A 19858-nucleotide genomic window follows, 5' to 3' on the forward strand; every position below is an offset into this window, starting at 1 on the left:
CATACACTTACTACTGAGTAAGCCTCAGTGCATGCGGTCAAATGTATTTCTGCATATGCACGGATAGGATTCCACTGCCTGAGACTTTGGGCCAGCCACCATCTTTCAGGCCAGGCTACCTCAGAAGGTTGTGATAAGGGTGATAGGACAGCCCCATGTACATTGCTCTGAGCTCTTTGGAGTTTAGAAACATAGGAAGCTGCCTTAAACTGAGTCAGAACATTGGTCCATCTAGGCCAGTATTTTCAAAACTGACTGGCAGCAGCCTACCTGGAGATGCCAGGGATTGAACCTGGGACCTTCTGCATACAAAGCAGGTGCTCTGCCACTGAGGAAGAATGTCTGTGATGTTGTGACTGTCTTCCCACTCAAGGATGTAGGCAGTACTCTGCACAGTCATCTGACTCTTTCAGACAATTTGGCACTTCCTGCTACTTAGCCTCTAACTGGAAAAAGAACCCTACAAATTTCCTTCAGGTTTTTAACTCAATGCAGGAGGAAAGGAGTGCCACAAATATACAGATGATAAAAAAAAAAATTAACCAACCTTTCTTCTGTAGTCTAAGGTATTGAGCATTTCCTGCAACATCAGCATCTCCTGCTTCATGGCAACACTATTTTTGTCATTCTGTTCTAAAAGAAGATGCAAAATAGTATGTGTACAACACAGGAGGGAGGGAAACCCCTAAACAAAATATATGCAAATAGATGTCAAGTAACATGTTTGGATGGGAATGCGTGCAGCACAATTTCAACACAATTGACTTTTCTTTTTAATTGCTATAGTTTAATTTTTGTTTTTTGGGGAGAGAATAAGGAGAAATAATTACATAAAACAATTGTGTGTACAATGTTTGGTAAATATATGCACATGTATGTACATGTAAACTTAAATATGTTATAATTAATGAAATAAGGGCACAATCCTAGCTGGATAATTGCCAGCCTCCAAAATCAGAGATTATCCTATGCAGGGCAGCTGGAGCATGCTCAGGCAGCCCTGCATTTTTGCTAGATGGATGATTTCACCTGTCTAGGTGCAGCCCTGGGGAGGGGGCGGGAAGGAGCCTGGAGACCAAGCAGGAAACTGCATAAACCAGCTTCTGCAGTCTCCTCCCATCTCCGCCCCTAAGACTGCTCCTTTCCCCTATCTCCACCCTCCGTTTCTGAGTATGGAGATGTAGCTTGCGTGGAGAGAACCACACCAGCTACGAGGGGTGGGGCAGGGAGTGTGGTTTCTGGGAACTGAAAAATCTAGATACTCCAGACAGTATCTAGTGGCCACAGAATTGCTCCCTAAGAGCTGTTCCACTACTGACTAGCGCCTTCCAAAGTTACTTTTCAGTACCTTGATGACTGGGACATGCTGGGAGTTGTAGGGGTTTTTTCTGTCTAAACATGCATAGGATTGCACCCTTTAGGATGAAAATGGTGCAAAATCAATGCATATATTAGAAGCCAGCGCTGTAAGATAAAATCCAGCAAAATGAGTCATAGTTAAATCCCACTGAAATCAATGGAATTTGTTTGTTTCTTGTAATTAAGTGCCATTCCATTGCTTTCAGCCGAATGCACAGCACAATCCTGTACATGTTTACCCAGAAATAAATCCCACTATCCTCAGGGAGGCTTACTGCCAGGTAGGTGTGCCCAGGATTGTAGTTTTAGTTGTGACAAAATTTTGCTGGGTTGTGTCTGAAGTCACACGTGGTAGGGAATTCAGCTGGACTTACTTTCAAGGAAGCATACAGAGTACTTTTACAGCACAATCCTATACATATCTACTCAGAAGTAAGCCCTATGACGTTCAATGGGACTTACTCCCAGGTAAAGGTGTACAGAATGTTAGTCTCTGTTTGTTTAACTTGACTCTTGACTATAATTTTCCTTAAGATACCACGCCATCAGCTGCTGTTCTCTAAGCCCAAGTTTAACACATGTGCAAGATTAAAAAGTCAACATGCTACTTTCACAATATTTTATGGAAAAGCTTACCTATGCTTTGTATTGTTTTAAACCTGAAGTCAAATTCCTCTTGCAAATCTTCTAAATATTTCACATCTTGTTCAATCACCTGTGTTTCAAATTAAAGTTATTTAATGGCAAATGTATCTAATATGATCCCTGGCATATAGGGAGTGTCAATAACATTCCCCAGGAAGCTTTGGCCTCTCCTAAATGAAAGCTCTCTCTTGCTGCCGACTCCCTTCCACAGTCACTGGCTATGTCCTGGGTGAGTGAGGTAGACAGAACCATTTTGCAACCCATCCTCATTACTAGGGCTGCAACACTGAATCGATTATTAGCTTGTATTAATTTTAAAAACCCTGGCTGGCTACTGTGGGAAAGATCTAGATAGGCCTTTGATCTTAATCCTGCATGGCTCTTCTCATGTAATCAATTAAAGCCATTGACTCAGATTTCCTTGACTGGGTAACTTACCTACTTATTACATGCCCAACTTGTCAGAAAAGACTACAGTTGTATGTTTAATACCTTCCACTTTTGAGAATTTGTACAAGCCTGACAATTATTTATTGAATCTAGAAAGACAAAAGCATAATAATACCATTTGTATAGCTGTCAGAGAAGTAGATGTTTACTTCCTGTGTTCAGTTCCTGCTCTCTCCTTGAGTGTACTTCAGACTATTCAGGGCTCCAAACACCAGGCCTGGAGACTTTATCAGGCTATTTATGAGTTCCCAGTATAGTCCATGACACCACTTGCACAAAACCTCTTGCAAAAATATTCAGAGACAGGAAGCTAATGCCCTTAGTAGTGCAAGAGTGTAGACTCACCAGTCATTGCTACTGCATCACCTTCCATCACTGATACTATTTCATATGTGGGAATGTTTACTCTTGGGGGGCCCAGGATACATCAAGGCATATAGATTGTGTGTATCTATAACACCTTAAAGTATTTATATTCCATCTTTCAGCTATAAAACAATATCTGAAGAGGTTGTAAAATTCAAAAGCAAACAATAAAAGCAATTAAATAAAAGCACTCTAAATTCATATGCATTCAGAAGAAGCAAATAATCAACATTTATATACAAACTATGCATCTGTAAGAGCAAGCAAGCTGATAGAGCTGCAGAAAGTGTTTCCAGTTTTTCCAGCTTTACTGACTAATTGAAATTAATTTATGGTTTGATATCAAGCTCAGATGGTAGTGACATTTTTAAAATATAGGCATGGTATCTACTAGGCATCTCCTGAATGAGGAATTTGGTGCTCCAGCCCATTTGAACTGAGTTTACCACCCGTTGTCTTAGATGAGGTTGTTTAATGTATGGGATAGAAGCACGTTGCCGAGCAAAGTTTGAAGGGTATGGCTTGAACTTGTTTTTTAGTTCTAGACTTCAGCCTCAAGTGTGGCAAACATAAGCCTTCCTTTTTATATAAAGGCTTACAGCAGTCAAAAGCTAACATTCCCACTTAATAACCATATTGGCTTTTAGTTGACTTGCACAAACAGCATATATGTATATTCTACAAATTATTCTGCGTCCAAGATTTAGTATTCCAAGGATGCTGGAAGTTTTGATTTTTTCTCCAAACAAGCATTTCAGGAGGAAAGGGAAACAAGAATATAAAAAGCACAACAACTGGAGTTAGGGAGCTAATTTGGTAAGATTGGGTAGGAAATGATCACTATTGAAAATGTGAAGCAGTTCAGGGCATCTTGACCAAAGGAAATTCTGTCCAGCCTCCTGCTCGTAACAGCCTGGTCCCTCTGCTGAAGAGGACCTCCCTGGACCCAGAGGTATGTGAGAACTATCGCCCCATTGCTAGTATCTCCTTTTTGGGCAAGGCGCTTGAGCGTGTGGTGGCTGGGCAGCTTCAGATGTTCTTGGAGGAAACTGATTATCTGGACCCATTTCGGTCTGGTTTCAGGTAACAGTATGGCACTGAAACGGCCTTGGTTGCTCTGACTGATGACCTACTCCAGGTGAAAGACAGGAAGAGTGCTACCCTGTTTATCTCCCTGGATCTCTCAGTGACACTATGGATCATGGTGCCTTACTGGATCGGCACTGCAGGGTGGGAGCTGGGGGCACTGTGCTGCAGTGGTTCTGCTCCTACCTGCAGGGCCGATTCCAGAGAGTGGTATTGGGGGATTCCTGTTCTACCCTATGGCTATTAACCTGTGGGGTGCCACAGGGTTCTATTCTGCCCCCCATGCTGTTCAATATCTATATGAAGCCGTTGGGTGAGGTCATTAGGAGTTTTGGGTGGGGTGTCACCAGTATGCTGATGATACTCAGCTCTATTTCTCCTTGTCGTCGGAGTCAGCTGAGGCGGTGAAGGTGCTGGACCAGTGCCTAGAGGCTATAACGGGCTGGATGAGGGCCCATAAACTGAAGCCACATCCTGACAAGACAGCAGCTCTGTGGATTGGTGGGTCCTGAGTCCGGAAATTGGGCAAGCGACCTGTCCTGGACAGGTTTGCAGTCCCCCTAAAGGAACAGGTGTGTAGCTTGGGAATACTCCTAGATCCATCCCTGTCACTGAAGCCCCAGGTGGAGTCCGTGGCCTGGAGTACTTGGGGCCAGCTTCAGCTGATCTGCCAGCTACGGCCTTTCCTGGACAGGGATAACCTAGCCACTGTGGTACATGAGCTGGTAACTTCCTGATTAGACTACTGCAATGCACTTTATGTGGGGCTGCCCTTGAAGACGACTCAGAAGTTGCAGCTAGTGCAAAATGCAGCCACTAGACCGCTGACTGGAACATCTTATAAAAAACATATAACACCAGTTTTAAAGAAATTGCACTGGCTGCCAATATGCTTCTTGTCAGAATTCAACGTTTTGGTGATGACCTTTAAAGCCCTAAGTGGCTTGGGCCTTCGATATTTGAGGGAGCGCCTCTCCCTGTATATACCTGCCCGAGGACTGATCTCTGTTGGAGGGGCCCTCTTCTGCGTCCCACCAGTGCAAGACATACCCTATGGTGGGACGTGGGAGAGGGCCTTCTCTGCTGTGGCACCCCAGTTGTGGAATGCCCTCCCCTTGGAGGCCCAATTGGTGCAGACATTGGTCTCATTTTGGCACCAAGTAAAAACATGGCTTTTTAACAAAGCCTTTGAGGGCTAAATGCATTCCCTAAAGTAGCACACTGTTTTATTGTTTTAGATTTTAATTGGTATTAGCTTGTTTAATGGCTTAATATGTTTTTAGGTGTTTAAATTATCTATTGTTTTATACTGCTTAAATTGATTTTATCTGTACACCACCCTGAGATCTTAATGATATAGGGTGGGATACAAATGTTTTAAATAAATAAATACATACATACATATGCAGAAGAATGAGGTGGTAGGCAGTGTTAGAACAGGCCATGCCACTTCAGAGTGAAAGTGAGGGAAATCATATTCTTGAATACTCCAGTACATTCGATAGTTCACACACATAAAAAACCAGCACAAACAAGCAAAGAGCTGTAATAAAACCCATTAACCTTGATGTGCAAATTTACTATTTGCATAATGTATTTCTTCAAATGTAGGAAAATTCAAAGTGGTATGCCCCTTCTGTAAGTCTAAAGTGGTACAATCCATTTTACTATCTTATTACCAACTCATTACGCTGTATTACAAGGCCGTAGAAGATACGTCCGCATTTGCTCTATTTAGGATTCTCTGTATTTGGGATATATGTGGCAACCTATAATAACTTGCCTGTGCACTGTTCTTAATTGCAGACACCTTGTGCTCTGCATTTCTTTGCCTTTCTGAACCCAAGTTGTTCTGTAGTGACTTCTCCAGAGGACCCTAAAAAAGGAATTTTACAGATGAGTTCAACAATACTGTTCATCTTTGCACAGAATATTCAGTGAAAAATAAATGAAAAAAGCAGATCCAAGGCCTTATTCTTTAGTTTAATACTTTTCTTTTCTAAAGATAACTTGCAATTTTAATGTTTCATTCATGCAAGATATTTCACATATCACTTCTGTGGGAAAACTGTAACACAGAAAGGACCAATATCTGTATCTGTACATGAAACAGGCAAGGGTACACAAATCAACTCTCCCCTGAATTCTCATATGGTCATATCTGATTTGAGAACTGATATCTGTCCATCCAGTGTTATAGTTTCCATCACAAAGGACTAGCATTGTCAAAAGTGTGGCTTGTGGAAGTTCATCAAGAACAAAGATGGTAGCCTCAGACATAGTCCTTAACCTATCACACTAGAACTGAAAGGCCACATTTAATACAAAGTATTTAAAAAAGTTATTATAAGACCCTCATTTAGTCAACCAATCAATGTGTGGATGTGGAGATTGCACCTGCTTCCCCTGCTCCCAACCTTTATACTGTTATGGGACAGATATCCCAGGAGATCACCCATACCATGGGCGATCTTCCAGGACACCTCTCTTACAGTCATGGGCATTGAGCCCCAGATCTTCTGAGACGTCCCCAGATCTTCTGAGATGCCCCGGTGACATCATTTCCCTTAATACAAGCCTGCCTTTTCCCTCTGAGTTCAGCAGCCTTAAAGTGACTAGGGAGACTTTAGGACTCACTCCCCTAGCAGGCCAATCGGGCAGTATAAAGGCAGAAGCCTTTTAAACTACAGGAGACACTGACATGTTTCGTTCCACAATCTGCTCTGCTCTGCTCTCTCTCTCTCAGTCTCCCCACCCACCCACCTTGCTACTCCTACCTGCCAATTGCTGGGAGCTTGCGTGCAATGAAAGTTTGAAGAGGGAGGGGGAAGAGTTCCCTGTGGAATACTGGTTTTTTATACAGCATCTGATTTTACTTCCCAAACTGGAACTTTCAGGTTCTGCAGAAGCTCAGTGAGATTTATTTATTTATTTTATTTATATCCCGCCTTTTTTCCTCCTTGAGGAACCCAAGGTACAGAGTCGTCCTCCATTTTATCCGCCTGTGAGATGGGTTGGGCGGAGAGTCTGTGACTTGCCCAAAGTCACCCAGTGAGCTTCCATGGCCGAGTGGGGACTAGAGCCCGGATCTCCCAGCTCCCAGTCCAACACTCTCGCCACTACACCACACTGGCTCTCTCAGTTCAGCTCAGCAAAGGATTTAGGGCACAATCCTACGGAGACAGACAATCGCTTCTGGCTTCCTCTGAAGTTGGAGGCGACTGCCTATTCAATGCAGGGTGCTGCCTTAACTGAGTCACCACTGGTCCATCTAGCCCAGTAATGTTGACAGTGACTGGCCATGACTCTCCAGGGTTTCAGGCAGGAGTTTTACCTGCCCTGCCTGGAGATGCCACAGATTGAACCTGGGACCTTCCGTATGCAAACTATGTACTCTACCACTGAGGTATGCCCGGTGGTAAATAAGTGTTACCACTTAAAGCAACAACAGCAAGCCCTCAGCCACCTCACCTCATAAAGTTAATTAAGGTATCTACAACCTCACACACCCTCCAACAGCACCCTAATTCCTCTGAACTGCTGCCCCTTTGAAAAAAGCTACTTTGTGCGGGGAATTCTCTCTCCCTTCTCCATTTCCAGTCACCATTCTTCTTTTCTCTTCTTTCCTCCCTTACACTATCTTGATCTTACTTTTATTCTTTATTCTAACCTGAGCAGATATTAGAATTTTCAAGAGTGAGGGTAGTGGGTAAGAGATGTTCTGAATTGTATTTGACTTTATACAAACAGACAAGAGAATTTGTTTTTCTCCTTCTCCTCATTCCAACTCTTTAGGGAAAGTGGGTTCACATGACTGCAGAGGAAGGAATCTGGGGCTATTTTGTTTGTCAATTGCCATTATCCAGCAATGGAAAGACAAACATTAATTTTTAAAAAGGAGTTAATAGGGGGTGGAGGAAATAAATACTGCTCACTTGTACAATCCTATATCTACTCAAAAATAAGTCCCATTATGTTCAATGGTGTTTTCTCTCAGGAAAGTGTACATAGGACTGCAGCACAAGTTATTTTTTGCAGCTTGATCCTCTGCATGTTTACTCAGAAATAAGCCCTGAGCTGTGAGCATGGTAATGCAGATTTACTGTCCTGCCCATCTCATTCCACTCCACTTAGTTGGCTACCCTTTCAACTCAATCCTGTGCATGTTTTGTCATGGACCCTAGCTTCACTGGTGAGGGAAAGGCACTTAGAGGTACTTTCTCCATTACATAGACCTAGCATTGAAAACGGACTCCTTGGCTAAATTGTGGTGAAGTCCTGGCACAAACTGAGTTATGGGGAGGAGGAGACAAGGAGAGCTTGCACATAATAAGGAGGAGGGAGCATCTGCTTGATGAAGCTGGAGGATGGAAAAATGAGGAGGCATTGTTGTTGGAGTAGAGCAGAATGTAAGTGATCTGGTTGTAGTTTTCTTGCAACAGGTGTGGTCAGTGCTTATTAGAGATGTGAAGACCCAAGAAAAAGCACGGGAAAATTAGGGGAAAACTGTTTTTTCCCCCAAGGACTGTTTTGTTTTTTTCTGAAAAACTGTAAAAATTGAACACCTTTGGATTGTGAAATATTTTATTTTAGAATTGTTACCCAGCCTTTACTCCCCCCAAAATGATTTCTAAAAACTATGTAATAAAAACACTTTTATAGAAAGACTAGAGATGTAACAGTCTGGAAATAATGAAGCCACAAGGAAAAATATTTTTTTAATCCTCTCTGTCAGATTCCAAGCATAGTTAGTTCTTTCATGCCTTATTAAAATTATTGATCTAAAGTATATTTTACAGATAAAATTTATGCTCAGTTTCTCAACATGTGAATAGAGTCACTGTTGTGCATTCTTGACAGTAAATGTGCATTCTTGACGGCTTGTGTTTTGTTCTATAGAGTCCTGTGTTTCTGATGCTGTAGTAGTGATTTATTGTAGTTCTAATCTATTCAGACATTAATTACAAATTTACTAACTGAGTTTACTTTTAAAAGTTTTAAAAGATAATAATTTCCTGAACAAACTAATTATTATTTATAATTTTTATATTAATTATATTTGTATATAAATTATTTAATATAATTAAATAATGTAATAATTATTAGAACATTATTCTAATGTTCAGAATAATTTTCTGAACAAACATAAAATAACTTTAGGAACCTAAAGGCTGTTTATGTTCCAAAAGCAGCCCTCCCCAACCTGGTGCCCTCCGGATGTTTTGGACGACAGTGCCCAGCATTCCTGGCCATGCTTCCTGAGGCTGATGGGAGCTGAAATCCAAAATATCTGGAGGGCATCAGGATGAGGAATGCTGTCTTAAAGCAACAAAGTCACTTTAGATTTGTAAAGAGTGGTAAAAAAATTAGTATTGCTTATTTTTCCATAATTTCCCATTTTTCCGAAACCCCTGGGAAACCCCCTCCCCCTTTTCCCCCATGGCCACAAAATCTCCAGAAATTTACATCTCTGGTGCTTAATCTCAATAGTCACAATCTAGCACAGAGTTATGTGTACTTAACCCCATTAATATTAATGGTCTTACATGCACCTAACTCAGTGCCAGACTGTTTAAAAAAGAAAAAACGTGAGGCCACAAACATATCAGTCGAACCAAGAGCAGTGTTACCTGTACAGGTATGCTGGCTGAAGCCAATACTCTTCTTTCTTCTCTTAAACAGTTTGAAACAACCACTGCTATGTGCATAGGATTACTTTGATATTTTCCCTGAAAAACAAGAGAATATATTGGCATTAGAAATAGCCCAAGCCTAGTCCAGAGAGAGAGAGAGAGAGAGAGACAAGAGACAGAGCATCAAACTCTCTGTGTTACTGTCAATAGCCTTACACCCACTAGGGAAATTTCCATAGGATTCCTTAGCATTAATAGTGGTACCACTGAGATTCAGGGCCATTCTTGGCCCTAGAGCAGGGGTGGGCAAGTTGTGGCCCTCCAGATGTGTTGGCCTACAACATCCATCAGCCCTACCCAGCATAGCTAATGATGAGGGATCATGGAAGTTGTAGGCCAAAACATCTGGAGGGCCACATGTTGCTCACCTCTGCCCTAGAGAGACACACACTCAAAATGTGGCTGATTATTTTAAATCAGTGAACATATATGAAGCCAACTGGATCTGATGTATGTAATAACACACATCTGTACATACCCATAGTCTTCACCACCCACACCTTCCAATTTCCCAGTTACTGCAATCCTTTTCCTTGAATTATTTTTATATACTTGTCCAACCTTTTCCTTTCCCATCACTGTATATGTATGCTGCAATAAGCTTCACCTGTTGAATTTTTCTTTCAGGTAACCATTAAAGGCACAGGTGCCTTGCCAGGAAAAAAAAGCAGCTCCAAAAGGCAGTAGACAGCCACCGTTCTTTTGTTTAAAAAGGACACAACCCCCAGTTCACACTTACAGGTATGGTTAATTGGATAACCACAGGCAATAGTGACAGGACTCATACCCCTTAATTGTTGTATTAACTAGGAATTTTGTTAGGTGTGGTATGATTTTAATTTGTTTTACGTGAATTTACACCAACGCAATTGTAATTACAATTGCAATTACACTCATCTAAGTTTTGAAACAAACATTTAATCACAACGTGCCTGCCCCCCCCCCCACATATATCAGCTATAGGAAAACCGTGCATAACATATTTGCTATCACATAAATGGACTACCTGACATGACTGGATCTATGCCATCCTTCATTTTCCCTTGGGTTGTCCAGCTATAAAGTAAATATATTGCTGAGATCTGCTACCTTACAGGGACCACAAAACCAGTTCAGGGTCAGCCCTATCATGAGAAGTTGCAGCAGGATGCCACAGCTTTTGAAGGGCAGCATATTTTCATTTATTTTTACTTATTTGTGTAATTTCGTACATTTCTCAAATGCACTGCTAGCACCACCAACAGAGAATGCCTCTTTCAAATTGGCACTTGCTACAACATGTGGTGAGTCCTTCCTGTCCTTTTAATATATGCTTCACATACATTCTACTTATAGGGTCCAGTTTGGTCACCGACCAGTGTCACTTTGTGGAGACTTGCTTCATCAGCACTAAAAAGAAGGTATTTTGGTAGACTGTCAGCCTTGGCTCTGTGTGTGTGCACGCACGCGCGTGTGCACACATTTGTGTGTGAAGTGGGAGCACTGATTCTTGGTTCCTCTCTTTCTCCCTTCTCCTTATTTGCTCTTCCCTAACCCTCCTCTTTCCCAATCACTTTCCTCCTCTAATTTCTCATCAAAGATTTGATTTGTATCAGGGTATTTCTCATCAAAGATTTGATTTGTATTATGCTCAGTCCCATAATCTGTTTTAAGCAATAACAGTGCCTCTGAGCATACTGGAATACTTTCCTCATCCGTAACCTGTCCCCACACACATAGGATTAAGGAGAAGGGCTCTTACTTTGGCCTCTGTGAGTGAGCAGGAAGATGAAGTGCAATGCTGAATAACATGCAGGCATAACAGAAGGGGAGTCCCACACGCACACGCCAGCCGCCTCTTCTCTCCGCTGCCCCAAACCTTTACAACTTCCTGGGCTTATGGTCACCCACTTCGTGCAAGTGGATGGGAAGGGGTCCTTTGGGTGGCTAGACAGGACTCAGCAAGGTGCTGCTAGGGACTCCCCTCACCGCCACACCAAATGATTCTTCTTTCATTGCTGTTGCTGCACAGCAAGACTCACCTTTGAGCAGCGTGCGGGCTAAACTACAAATTACATTCTTCACACTTTTAAAATGGACTGCTTAAATGGGGTCACTTTTCTTTGGAAGGAAAAGCAGCCAACCCATCTAGAATGTGCTTCCAATCCAGTTTCCTGCCAACCTTTCTCCCAAATTGCTGTTTGCTCCTGAAGGTGCTGTTACAGTATCCTGCTCCTATTTGCTCCCAAAGGTGTTTTACAGCACATTTCAGGACAAACAGAAGTGGAAGACATTTTAAGCAGGAAACTGGCATGGGTTCCAGGATTGAGAGCACATTCTGGTTTAAGGCTCCATGGCTGATTTTTTCTTTAAAAATTAAAAGTGGCTAGTTAGAGTATGCTTTAAAAAACATTAATACAGTGTAGTTTGGCCCCAATACTATACATTATTGTTTGCTTAAGTCCATTAATGTCAATTGGCTTAAATGCACTTCACTTTCTCCATAGTGTTGAGCTGTTAATTACCTTCCTTTGATAGCTGCAGCACCTGTTCCCTCCCCCATCTGCTGACAGGATGTGAAATATGCACTTGTATGTAACACTGTTCAGTATATACATCCACATCTCCAAGATGCCATTCTTGTGCTCCGTGTTAAACAGTCCACAAAAACTGAGAGCCCTTGCTTCTGTATTCACAATTGCTGATGCAGCCTAAGGTTTCCTCTTCACTGTAAATGCAAAGGGAGGGGGCTCCCTTTACCCACCTTGGTTGTGAATATGGTAGGGTGCTAAAGGGTGCTCTGGAGTTTACCTGTCAATAAGCACTTGTTCATCTGGCACCTCTCATTTGGGTCTCTCAACTTTTGCTAGCGTGCCCCTGATTTGAGTCTAGAAGGGTGCCATTTGGTGTTCGGTCTCAGAAGGCAAAGTGTCTCAAGCCAGCCCTGAATCTGTTTCATAGCTGGAGAATTCCCTGAGATCAGGTTATAATTATTGGAGGCTGCTCATCTTATGTTTAGAAGTATTTTAATCTAGGTCAGCAAGAGGAAGTTATTAAAAACTTCACATGCAGACCTAGCATTACTTTTAAGCCACGGGTGGGGTTGTTTTACTCACACCCACACACACCCACTCACTTCCTCAGGAGCGCTGGTACAGATATCTGCTGCCAGGATGGTCTCAAAGAATAAGAAACACCAAATAAAAAGGCAACCTAGTTTACTGGACCAACATCTATCATTGTAGGAGTTTTTAACTTTAACCCACTGTTAGTGGGTGGTTCATCTGCCCGGCTAGGTGATATTCAACCTGTTCTGGAGGGGGTTGCGCTCCCACTAAAGGATCAGGTTCGTAGTTTGGGGGTGCTCTTGGATCCAGAACTGTCATTTGAGGCACAGGTGAACTCAGTGGCATGGAGCACTTTTTATCAGCTTAGGCTGGTATACCAACTATGCCCTTATCTGGACAGAGATAGCCTAGCTACAGTTATCCATGCTCTGATAACTTCTCGTCTGGATTACTGCAATGCGTTATACGTGGGGCTGCCTTTGAAAACGGTCCGGAAACTTCAGCTGGTCCAAAATAGGGCAGCAAGATTGTTAACAGGGACTGGCCTGCGAGCTCATATTACACCAGTACTTTTCCAGCTGCAGTGGCTGCCAGTCCATTTCCGGGCCCGATTCAAAGTGCTGGTGTTAACATTCAAAGCCCTTAACGGCTTGGGGCCAGGTTACCTGAGGGATCGCCTCCTCCCATATGTGCCTGCCCGGACCTTAAGATCATCATCAGTGGCCCTTCTCCGTGAGCCCCTGCCAAAGGAAGTGAGGCGGGCGGCTACTAGGAGGAGGGCTTTTTCTGCTGTGGCACCCCGGCTATGGAATGAGCTCCGTAGTGAGGTTCGCCTGGCGCCTACATTGTATTCCTTTCGGCGCCAGGTGAAGACCTTTTTATTTTCCCAGGCGTTTTAGCATTTTAGCTTTCTAAATTTTTATCTTTGTTGATTTAAATCTGTATTTTAAACTCCTGCACTGCTGCTAGGTTTTATTGTGGTTGTATTGTTATATTGTGGTTTTAATGTTCTATATATTTTAAATTGTTTTATTGTGTGTTGTTTGGTTTTAATTTTTGTGAACCGCCCAGAGAGCTTCGGCTATTGGGCGGTATAGAAATGAAATAAATAAATAAATAAATAAATAAATAAATATTTAAGCTTGTATGTGGAGTTCAAACTTCCAGCCCTTAGTGAATGCTCTTCACATCCTGTCTACTGCAGAACTCCTTACACATTGCAGAAAAACCTGGGCTGCATCACATGGTTGTCTCACAGTTGAGCACCATAAATATCTACAGGTCTAGATATTACCCTAAATATTTTACCCTAGATATGTGATCTAAGTAACGTAGATAGTATCCTAAATATGTTAGCCTAACTTAGGGCAGACTAGATGTTACACACCATGATGTGTAATTTCCTAGCAACATGTTTTTAAATGGAAAGCAGCCAGAGGAGGCTGGAATTCTGAGCAAAACAAGAGTGCTTCAAAAGATAGAGGCTCCCATACCTTTTCAAACGATGGGCAAAAAAGGCATGTGGATATGTGTAGTTTGCCAATTCATTTTTGTGGAATGACAGAAGTGTATTCATGTGTAAGGAGCACTGAATGTGGGGTTGCTTTAAAATAAGTGATATACACACATGCACACAGATGGTACAGTCCTTTGAGAAGACTTTACCATAATAGAAGCAGGGCATTTAAACTGGCTCTCAGTCCTATCTTTAGCGGTAGAATGTTTCTCATTAAAGGAATCATGGCTGTCTCTTTATATGTGCAGTGAAAGGGAGTTTTTGACTAGTTTTTGAAACCGAGGAAAGAGTTCAGCTCCAAAACTTTGGGCAGGCACAAAGTAAACAGGCACTTCTGTGATTTTGTGTCACTCTGGGGTTTTGCCTCCTTTTTTAGGCCAAACTAGACATAATGCAGGTGAGTTTTGTTTTTATTTAGTGCATCTTATTTTTAATCCATGATTTTCAATATGGCATCTTTTCTTGTGTGGGTGGGAAAGCACCTAACAGGAGATTTTGACTGGAAGAATGCTCTGTGAGAAAAGAGTACCCCCACCCAGCTGCTGCTCCAGTCATTCAGAGCATCCTCTGCCCGCAGTAACAAAATAAATAAAGACACTTCGGGTGTAATCCTATGCATGTTTAGACAGAAAAAAGAGCTACAACTGGGAGTTGTAAGACTTTCTTTTGTCTAAACATGCATAGGATTACACTCTTATTTGTGTTTCAAAGACAGAACATCTATGCTTTTCTGTTCCAGTAGCCCTTGGTGGAACCTGAAATCTTTTTTCTATCTAAACATGCATATTTTAGGTGTCTCCCACATCTATATAGCATGATACTTCAGAGTTCAAACTTCACGGTGAAAGGTGTTCCCCTGGACTGGTCCACAAAACAGCATCCCACGCTTTCAGTTGTGTTTTGCTTTAACTCTGAGAAGTAGAAGGTACTGGGATCATCCCACTAATGTAGCTTCCTTTTATCAGGGAAATCCCTGCATCAACACAACAACTACAGACAAGGTAATGGGAACTACTACAATAGGAAATGTTGATCCTACAATTTGGTCACAAGGATAAAAAGGGAACCTAATAGGCTGAAACCCCTGGTTTGTGTGGGCTGCAATGATCAAATACTTAAAATTAATGTATCCATCCACTCCTTTAAATGAGGTTTGCATAGATATGCCTTACACAAAACCCAAGATAACAAAACTGAGTTCAGTTGTCTCACCTGAAGAACTTTCCTGATTCTCTTCAGGTTGTGTATCAATAGGAGATTTTTCTCTTCGGAAACACGGTCCAAATGTTCATCCAGCTTTATTAATAAGTTCTGTAAAAGGATGGCTGCCATGGGTTCACTGCTATATGCAGATTCCCTATACAACACAAGATTTAGAAGAACAAAGTATGTAACACAAAGCATAGAACATGAACAATGACATAATAATGCTGAAAGTTTTCAAAGTAATTTGTTCAAGATAAATATAGGACCTAGATGGGTTGATGGAAACCGCACCTTAAGTATGTTTCTCTTCATTTTCAGACATCAGTCTTAAGCACATTTAAGCATATTTACCACAATCAGGTAAATATGAGTAAATATATCATTGGCCTGAAGGAGCCAACAGAGCTCTTAGCTTTCTTTAAAATAAAGGTTTAATCAGCTTTTAAAAAGAAGTCTGTATTCCAAGAAAGTTGTGGTATATGTATATACATGTACGTGTCAATCATATACATGTCTACTCTGAAGTAGGCCCCATTGAGTTCCCAAGTAAGTGTATACAGGATTGCAGCCCTACTGTATTAAAAAAAACTAATGGAAAACAGGATGTACTACTTATGAAAATTATATGCAGTTAAAATTTGGCCATAAAAACTGAGAAAAGTAATCTATCGCTATAATCAATATTCTATCTTCTTTCTTTGGGGAAGTCTATAAGACCTTTGTAATTAATAAATAGGAATACTTCCAGAAGTGGTATGAGAGGCTTGGAGTTTTGAATCTGGGATGCAATTACAACCCATTAGATTTGAACTGTATGAGTTTCAGCTTTTTGGTAGACCATATTGGACCATTTGGTAGACCATATTTGGTAGACCATATTGGACCACACAGTGTTTAGAAAAAGCTTAATTACTAATGCAGATTATTGCCATTGTAGTGCACCAGATGCAGGTTTAACTCATACAAAGAGTGCTGTGAGTATGTAACAGTATTTTGCAAGTTGCTTATATTTTCTTGGAAGGAGTATGTTAGGAAGATTACTACATCTTTCCTTTAAAAATATTAATATGAAGTTACTTTTTACTGAGCAACATATAAAGTAATTGACAAAATACATTCATTTCTAGGAACCCTTTAATAGCAAAGAGAATAATATTAATGGCACAGAACAATACTACTCAAACTATTGAGTTTTAGCTAGCTCCAATGACAGATCTTGCAAGGAATAAAAGGGTTACTTTGAAGGGGGGAAAAAAACACTAGATATTTGTAAAATCTGGTCCTGCTTTGGGGTATATTTCTGAAATTCTGTTGGGTAGATTAGGATTATCAAGTAACAAATTATGTAAGGTTATAGTATTGGCAATACTGCATGCTCTGTATCATATGGAATTTTTTTATGTCTATTGCACATTAGAGTTAATGTTGGTTATAACTTTTTCTGCTACCTGACTATGACAGTTTCATAAAATAAAAGTATTCAAAGAAACTAAAACAGAAAATAAATGTGGCACAAATAAGTAAAGCCTGCCTTACATTAAAGACAATAATGTATCACCATAATAAGAGGTTTACTATATTCCTAAGGATAGGTGTTTACGTGGAAGCCATATCTGTATACAGTAATAAACATAATACATCCACTGTCAACCTGTACATCAGATTCCTAACATTCAAAACATAGGAGAAAGAAGGGCATTTGAGTTTACCAGTCCTGATTTTCAATCCACTGTGCTAATAGGTGTCGGACTTCCATGGGAAATTTGTCATCATAAATCTGGTCTATCTGCTCCAAAAATGTTGATTCCAGCTGCTGGACTTGATTCCACTGAGACATACTAAAAAAAAAAAAAAGGGGGGGGGGAGGCCTTTTGTGAGATAATAAATGTTTTCACATAGACTAGAGTTTATGACTAGAGTCACTCTCCTTCAGCACTCGGATTGCACTTGTTGGGTCAAAGTGAGTAAAAATATTTTGCAAAATAATCTACACATTTGTAGCATGCAGCCTGCATACATTTTGTCCAGGTTATACCTTTAATTTGGAGATATATGTTTGAGTAGACAAAGTATATTACTTGGAACTATTATACATTTCCCAGATAGCACTTTCATAACCTTTAAAAATGGCCATGTAGTTTTGGCATTGTGATGAACATAGTATATGATGCAGTTTCTAAGGGAGAATGACATAACTCCTTTGTCTTTGCCCAATAACACTGCATTAATTGCTATACCATTTTGTGAACAGTATTATTGTTGTTGTTCAAAGGTTATGCTCTTCACTATTCAATTTGGGCTGGGAGCACACCCTTCTTGGGATCTGTCTCTCCCTTTCTCTCCCTAAAAGAGCCGCAATGCTACCTCTCCCATAACACATGTTATTTAGCCACATGTCAAGTGTTCATGCTGAAAGATTTTATTAAACTTCAAAAGGCATGGCAGTTGCCAATGTAATGAATATATTAGGGTTCACTCAATGAGTCCATTATTTCTTCTTATTGTTTAAGTGAGCAGTGAGCTTTTGGAAACTAGTATCAGCTAACAACCTGTGTGAGTTCACTTATGAAACAAAGATTCCCACCAAGCACTAAAATTCAAAGTGGATTGTGCCATTTGTTAACAGTCAGTGAATTCCCAGATTTGTTAATGAAATCCAATTCTGCAGTTTCTTGTTTCGATTATCCCTTGAAAACAGATATTAGGGCAACCCTATCATACGCAATGAACTTGAGCACACTTCGGGAGAGAGCGGAGGACAGGAAGGCCTGGCATGCTATGGTCCATGGGGTCACGAAGAGTCGGACACGACTGAACGACTGAACAACAACAACAACATCATACACAGCTCCCAGTAAAATTGCTCCACCTTGTCTATAACGCGTAGAACAATTTTCCTCACATCCTGATGGCACTACACTGCGTATTTCCTCACTTCCACATCATTGGTTGCTACATATAGGAGCAGAGAAATGCACATCATAATGATATCAGGACAACAGGGCAAGTTGTACTAACAGTAACAGAGAGGGGAGGAGGAACTTGACACAGGGCTGCTGCGGTTCTTTGCAATGTGTAGTTCTACCCACTATCTTTTCGTTTACATAAGAATGACGCATGGTTCTCTCACTGCAAAAACTGCTCTCACATTTCTTGTTTCAGCAATATATTTATCATCCTGGAAATGCAGAGGACTCCTTAGGATGCTTCCAGATGGAAGGCTCCATTGTGCAGCTATTCCATCTTTCTCTCCTTAATGGATTTTTTGTGGTAAGAAAAGTCAGAAGCAGTGATAGGAGCACATGGGAAGGTTACAAATGGAAGGCATCAAGACATTGTTATCTGGACGCCCAGTAAAATTCCATGGAGGCGGATGATTGCACAATAAAAGTCTCGTCTTGAAGCATGCTTAAATCCTAAAATAAGTGGACAGAAGGAAATTCAGAAGGAAATTCACTTCCCCCTTCAGCTACCTGTACCTTCTAAAAAGTGGAGGTCTGCCAGGCTTTGGGCAATTTCCTCATCCCATCCCATGGCGCTCCATCCCATAATGCTCAGGAGGATGCTTCAACTCTTTGGCGAGGCCCTGTGTGGGTGCAGGCGACTGCAGGGGGAGGGAACAGGAAACTTTCCTTCCATGAACTTCCCTTCAGCCACTTATCTTACTATTCAAGCCTGTACGATTTATGTTTTTACACCCATACACACTGAGAGCCAGTGTGGTATAATCGTTACTGTGTTGGTCTGGGACTGGAGGGATCCAGGTTCTAGTCCCCACTCAGCCATAAAGCTCATTGGGTGATTTTAAGCAGAGAGTTAGCATCATACTAACTCTCGCCTAACCTACCTCAAAGGGTTGTTGTGAGGATAAATTATGTACACTGCCTTTGGCTCCTTGAAGAAAAGCCAGGATTTAAATGTAACAAATAAATAAATATTCTTTGCAGTTATGTTATCTTCAGGCCTGTTAACTCTATTAACTTGGTTTTCCTCCCAGTCCATGTGCACATATACATCCCATATATCCTCAGTACATTTCCTGCATCTGGTGTGATAAGTTCTTGCCTACAAAAGCTCACAAGTATCTAGGGTGCCACAGGATATCCACCTACATACCCACTTCCCATACAGCTGATCGCACGCTATAGCGCTAAAATGGCAGAGTGGGGATCAGTACTGGGGAAAAAAACATGAGGTATAACAGCACTGAGCACAATCCACTGACAAATCCTTCATTTGGGCTGTGTAGAACCTACTGGACCCTCATGATCTCCTGGGCTGCTCTTTGAGCTGGTAGAATCAGCATGAAATTTAGCACAGTTCTCTAAACCAGGTCAAAAGGATGACACCTAAAGGGACGCTGAAGGTGCTAAATCATGGTACCTGATGGTAGACCTGGTGTTAAAGGTAGGCATGACTGGGTGCCTGTCGAGGGCCCACACCCCAGCAGGGCTCCCCTAACAAGACTTGCAACCTGCTTGTTCACCTGC

General features: G+C 41.4%; 1 protein-coding gene across 2 annotated transcripts in view; it reads right to left on the reverse strand.

Moving 5' to 3' along the window:
* The window catches only part of STAT4 (signal transducer and activator of transcription 4), a 66252-nt gene that overhangs the window by 44305 nt on the left and 2089 nt on the right, over nt 1–19858 (reverse strand). For both annotated transcript variants that reach the window (XM_084816317.1, XM_084816322.1), the window contains exons 2-7: nt 17078–17206; nt 15375–15519; nt 9537–9635; nt 5690–5782; nt 1996–2074; nt 548–633 (exon numbers count right to left, since the gene is read on the reverse strand). In XM_084816317.1, the coding sequence (XP_084672443.1) occupies nt 548–633; nt 1996–2074; nt 5690–5782; nt 9537–9635; nt 15375–15519; nt 17078–17205 (630 nt within the window). In that variant the 5' untranslated portion in view covers nt 17206. The remainder of the gene's footprint in view (nt 1–547; nt 634–1995; nt 2075–5689; nt 5783–9536; nt 9636–15374; nt 15520–17077; nt 17207–19858) is intronic.

The sequence above is a fragment of the Heloderma suspectum genome, chromosome 1, assembly GCF_057233095.1.
Source record: "Heloderma suspectum isolate Gila_16-S chromosome 1, 16-S_ref, whole genome shotgun sequence".
In the NCBI taxonomy this organism is placed as follows: domain Eukaryota; kingdom Metazoa; phylum Chordata; class Lepidosauria; order Squamata; family Helodermatidae; genus Heloderma; species Heloderma suspectum.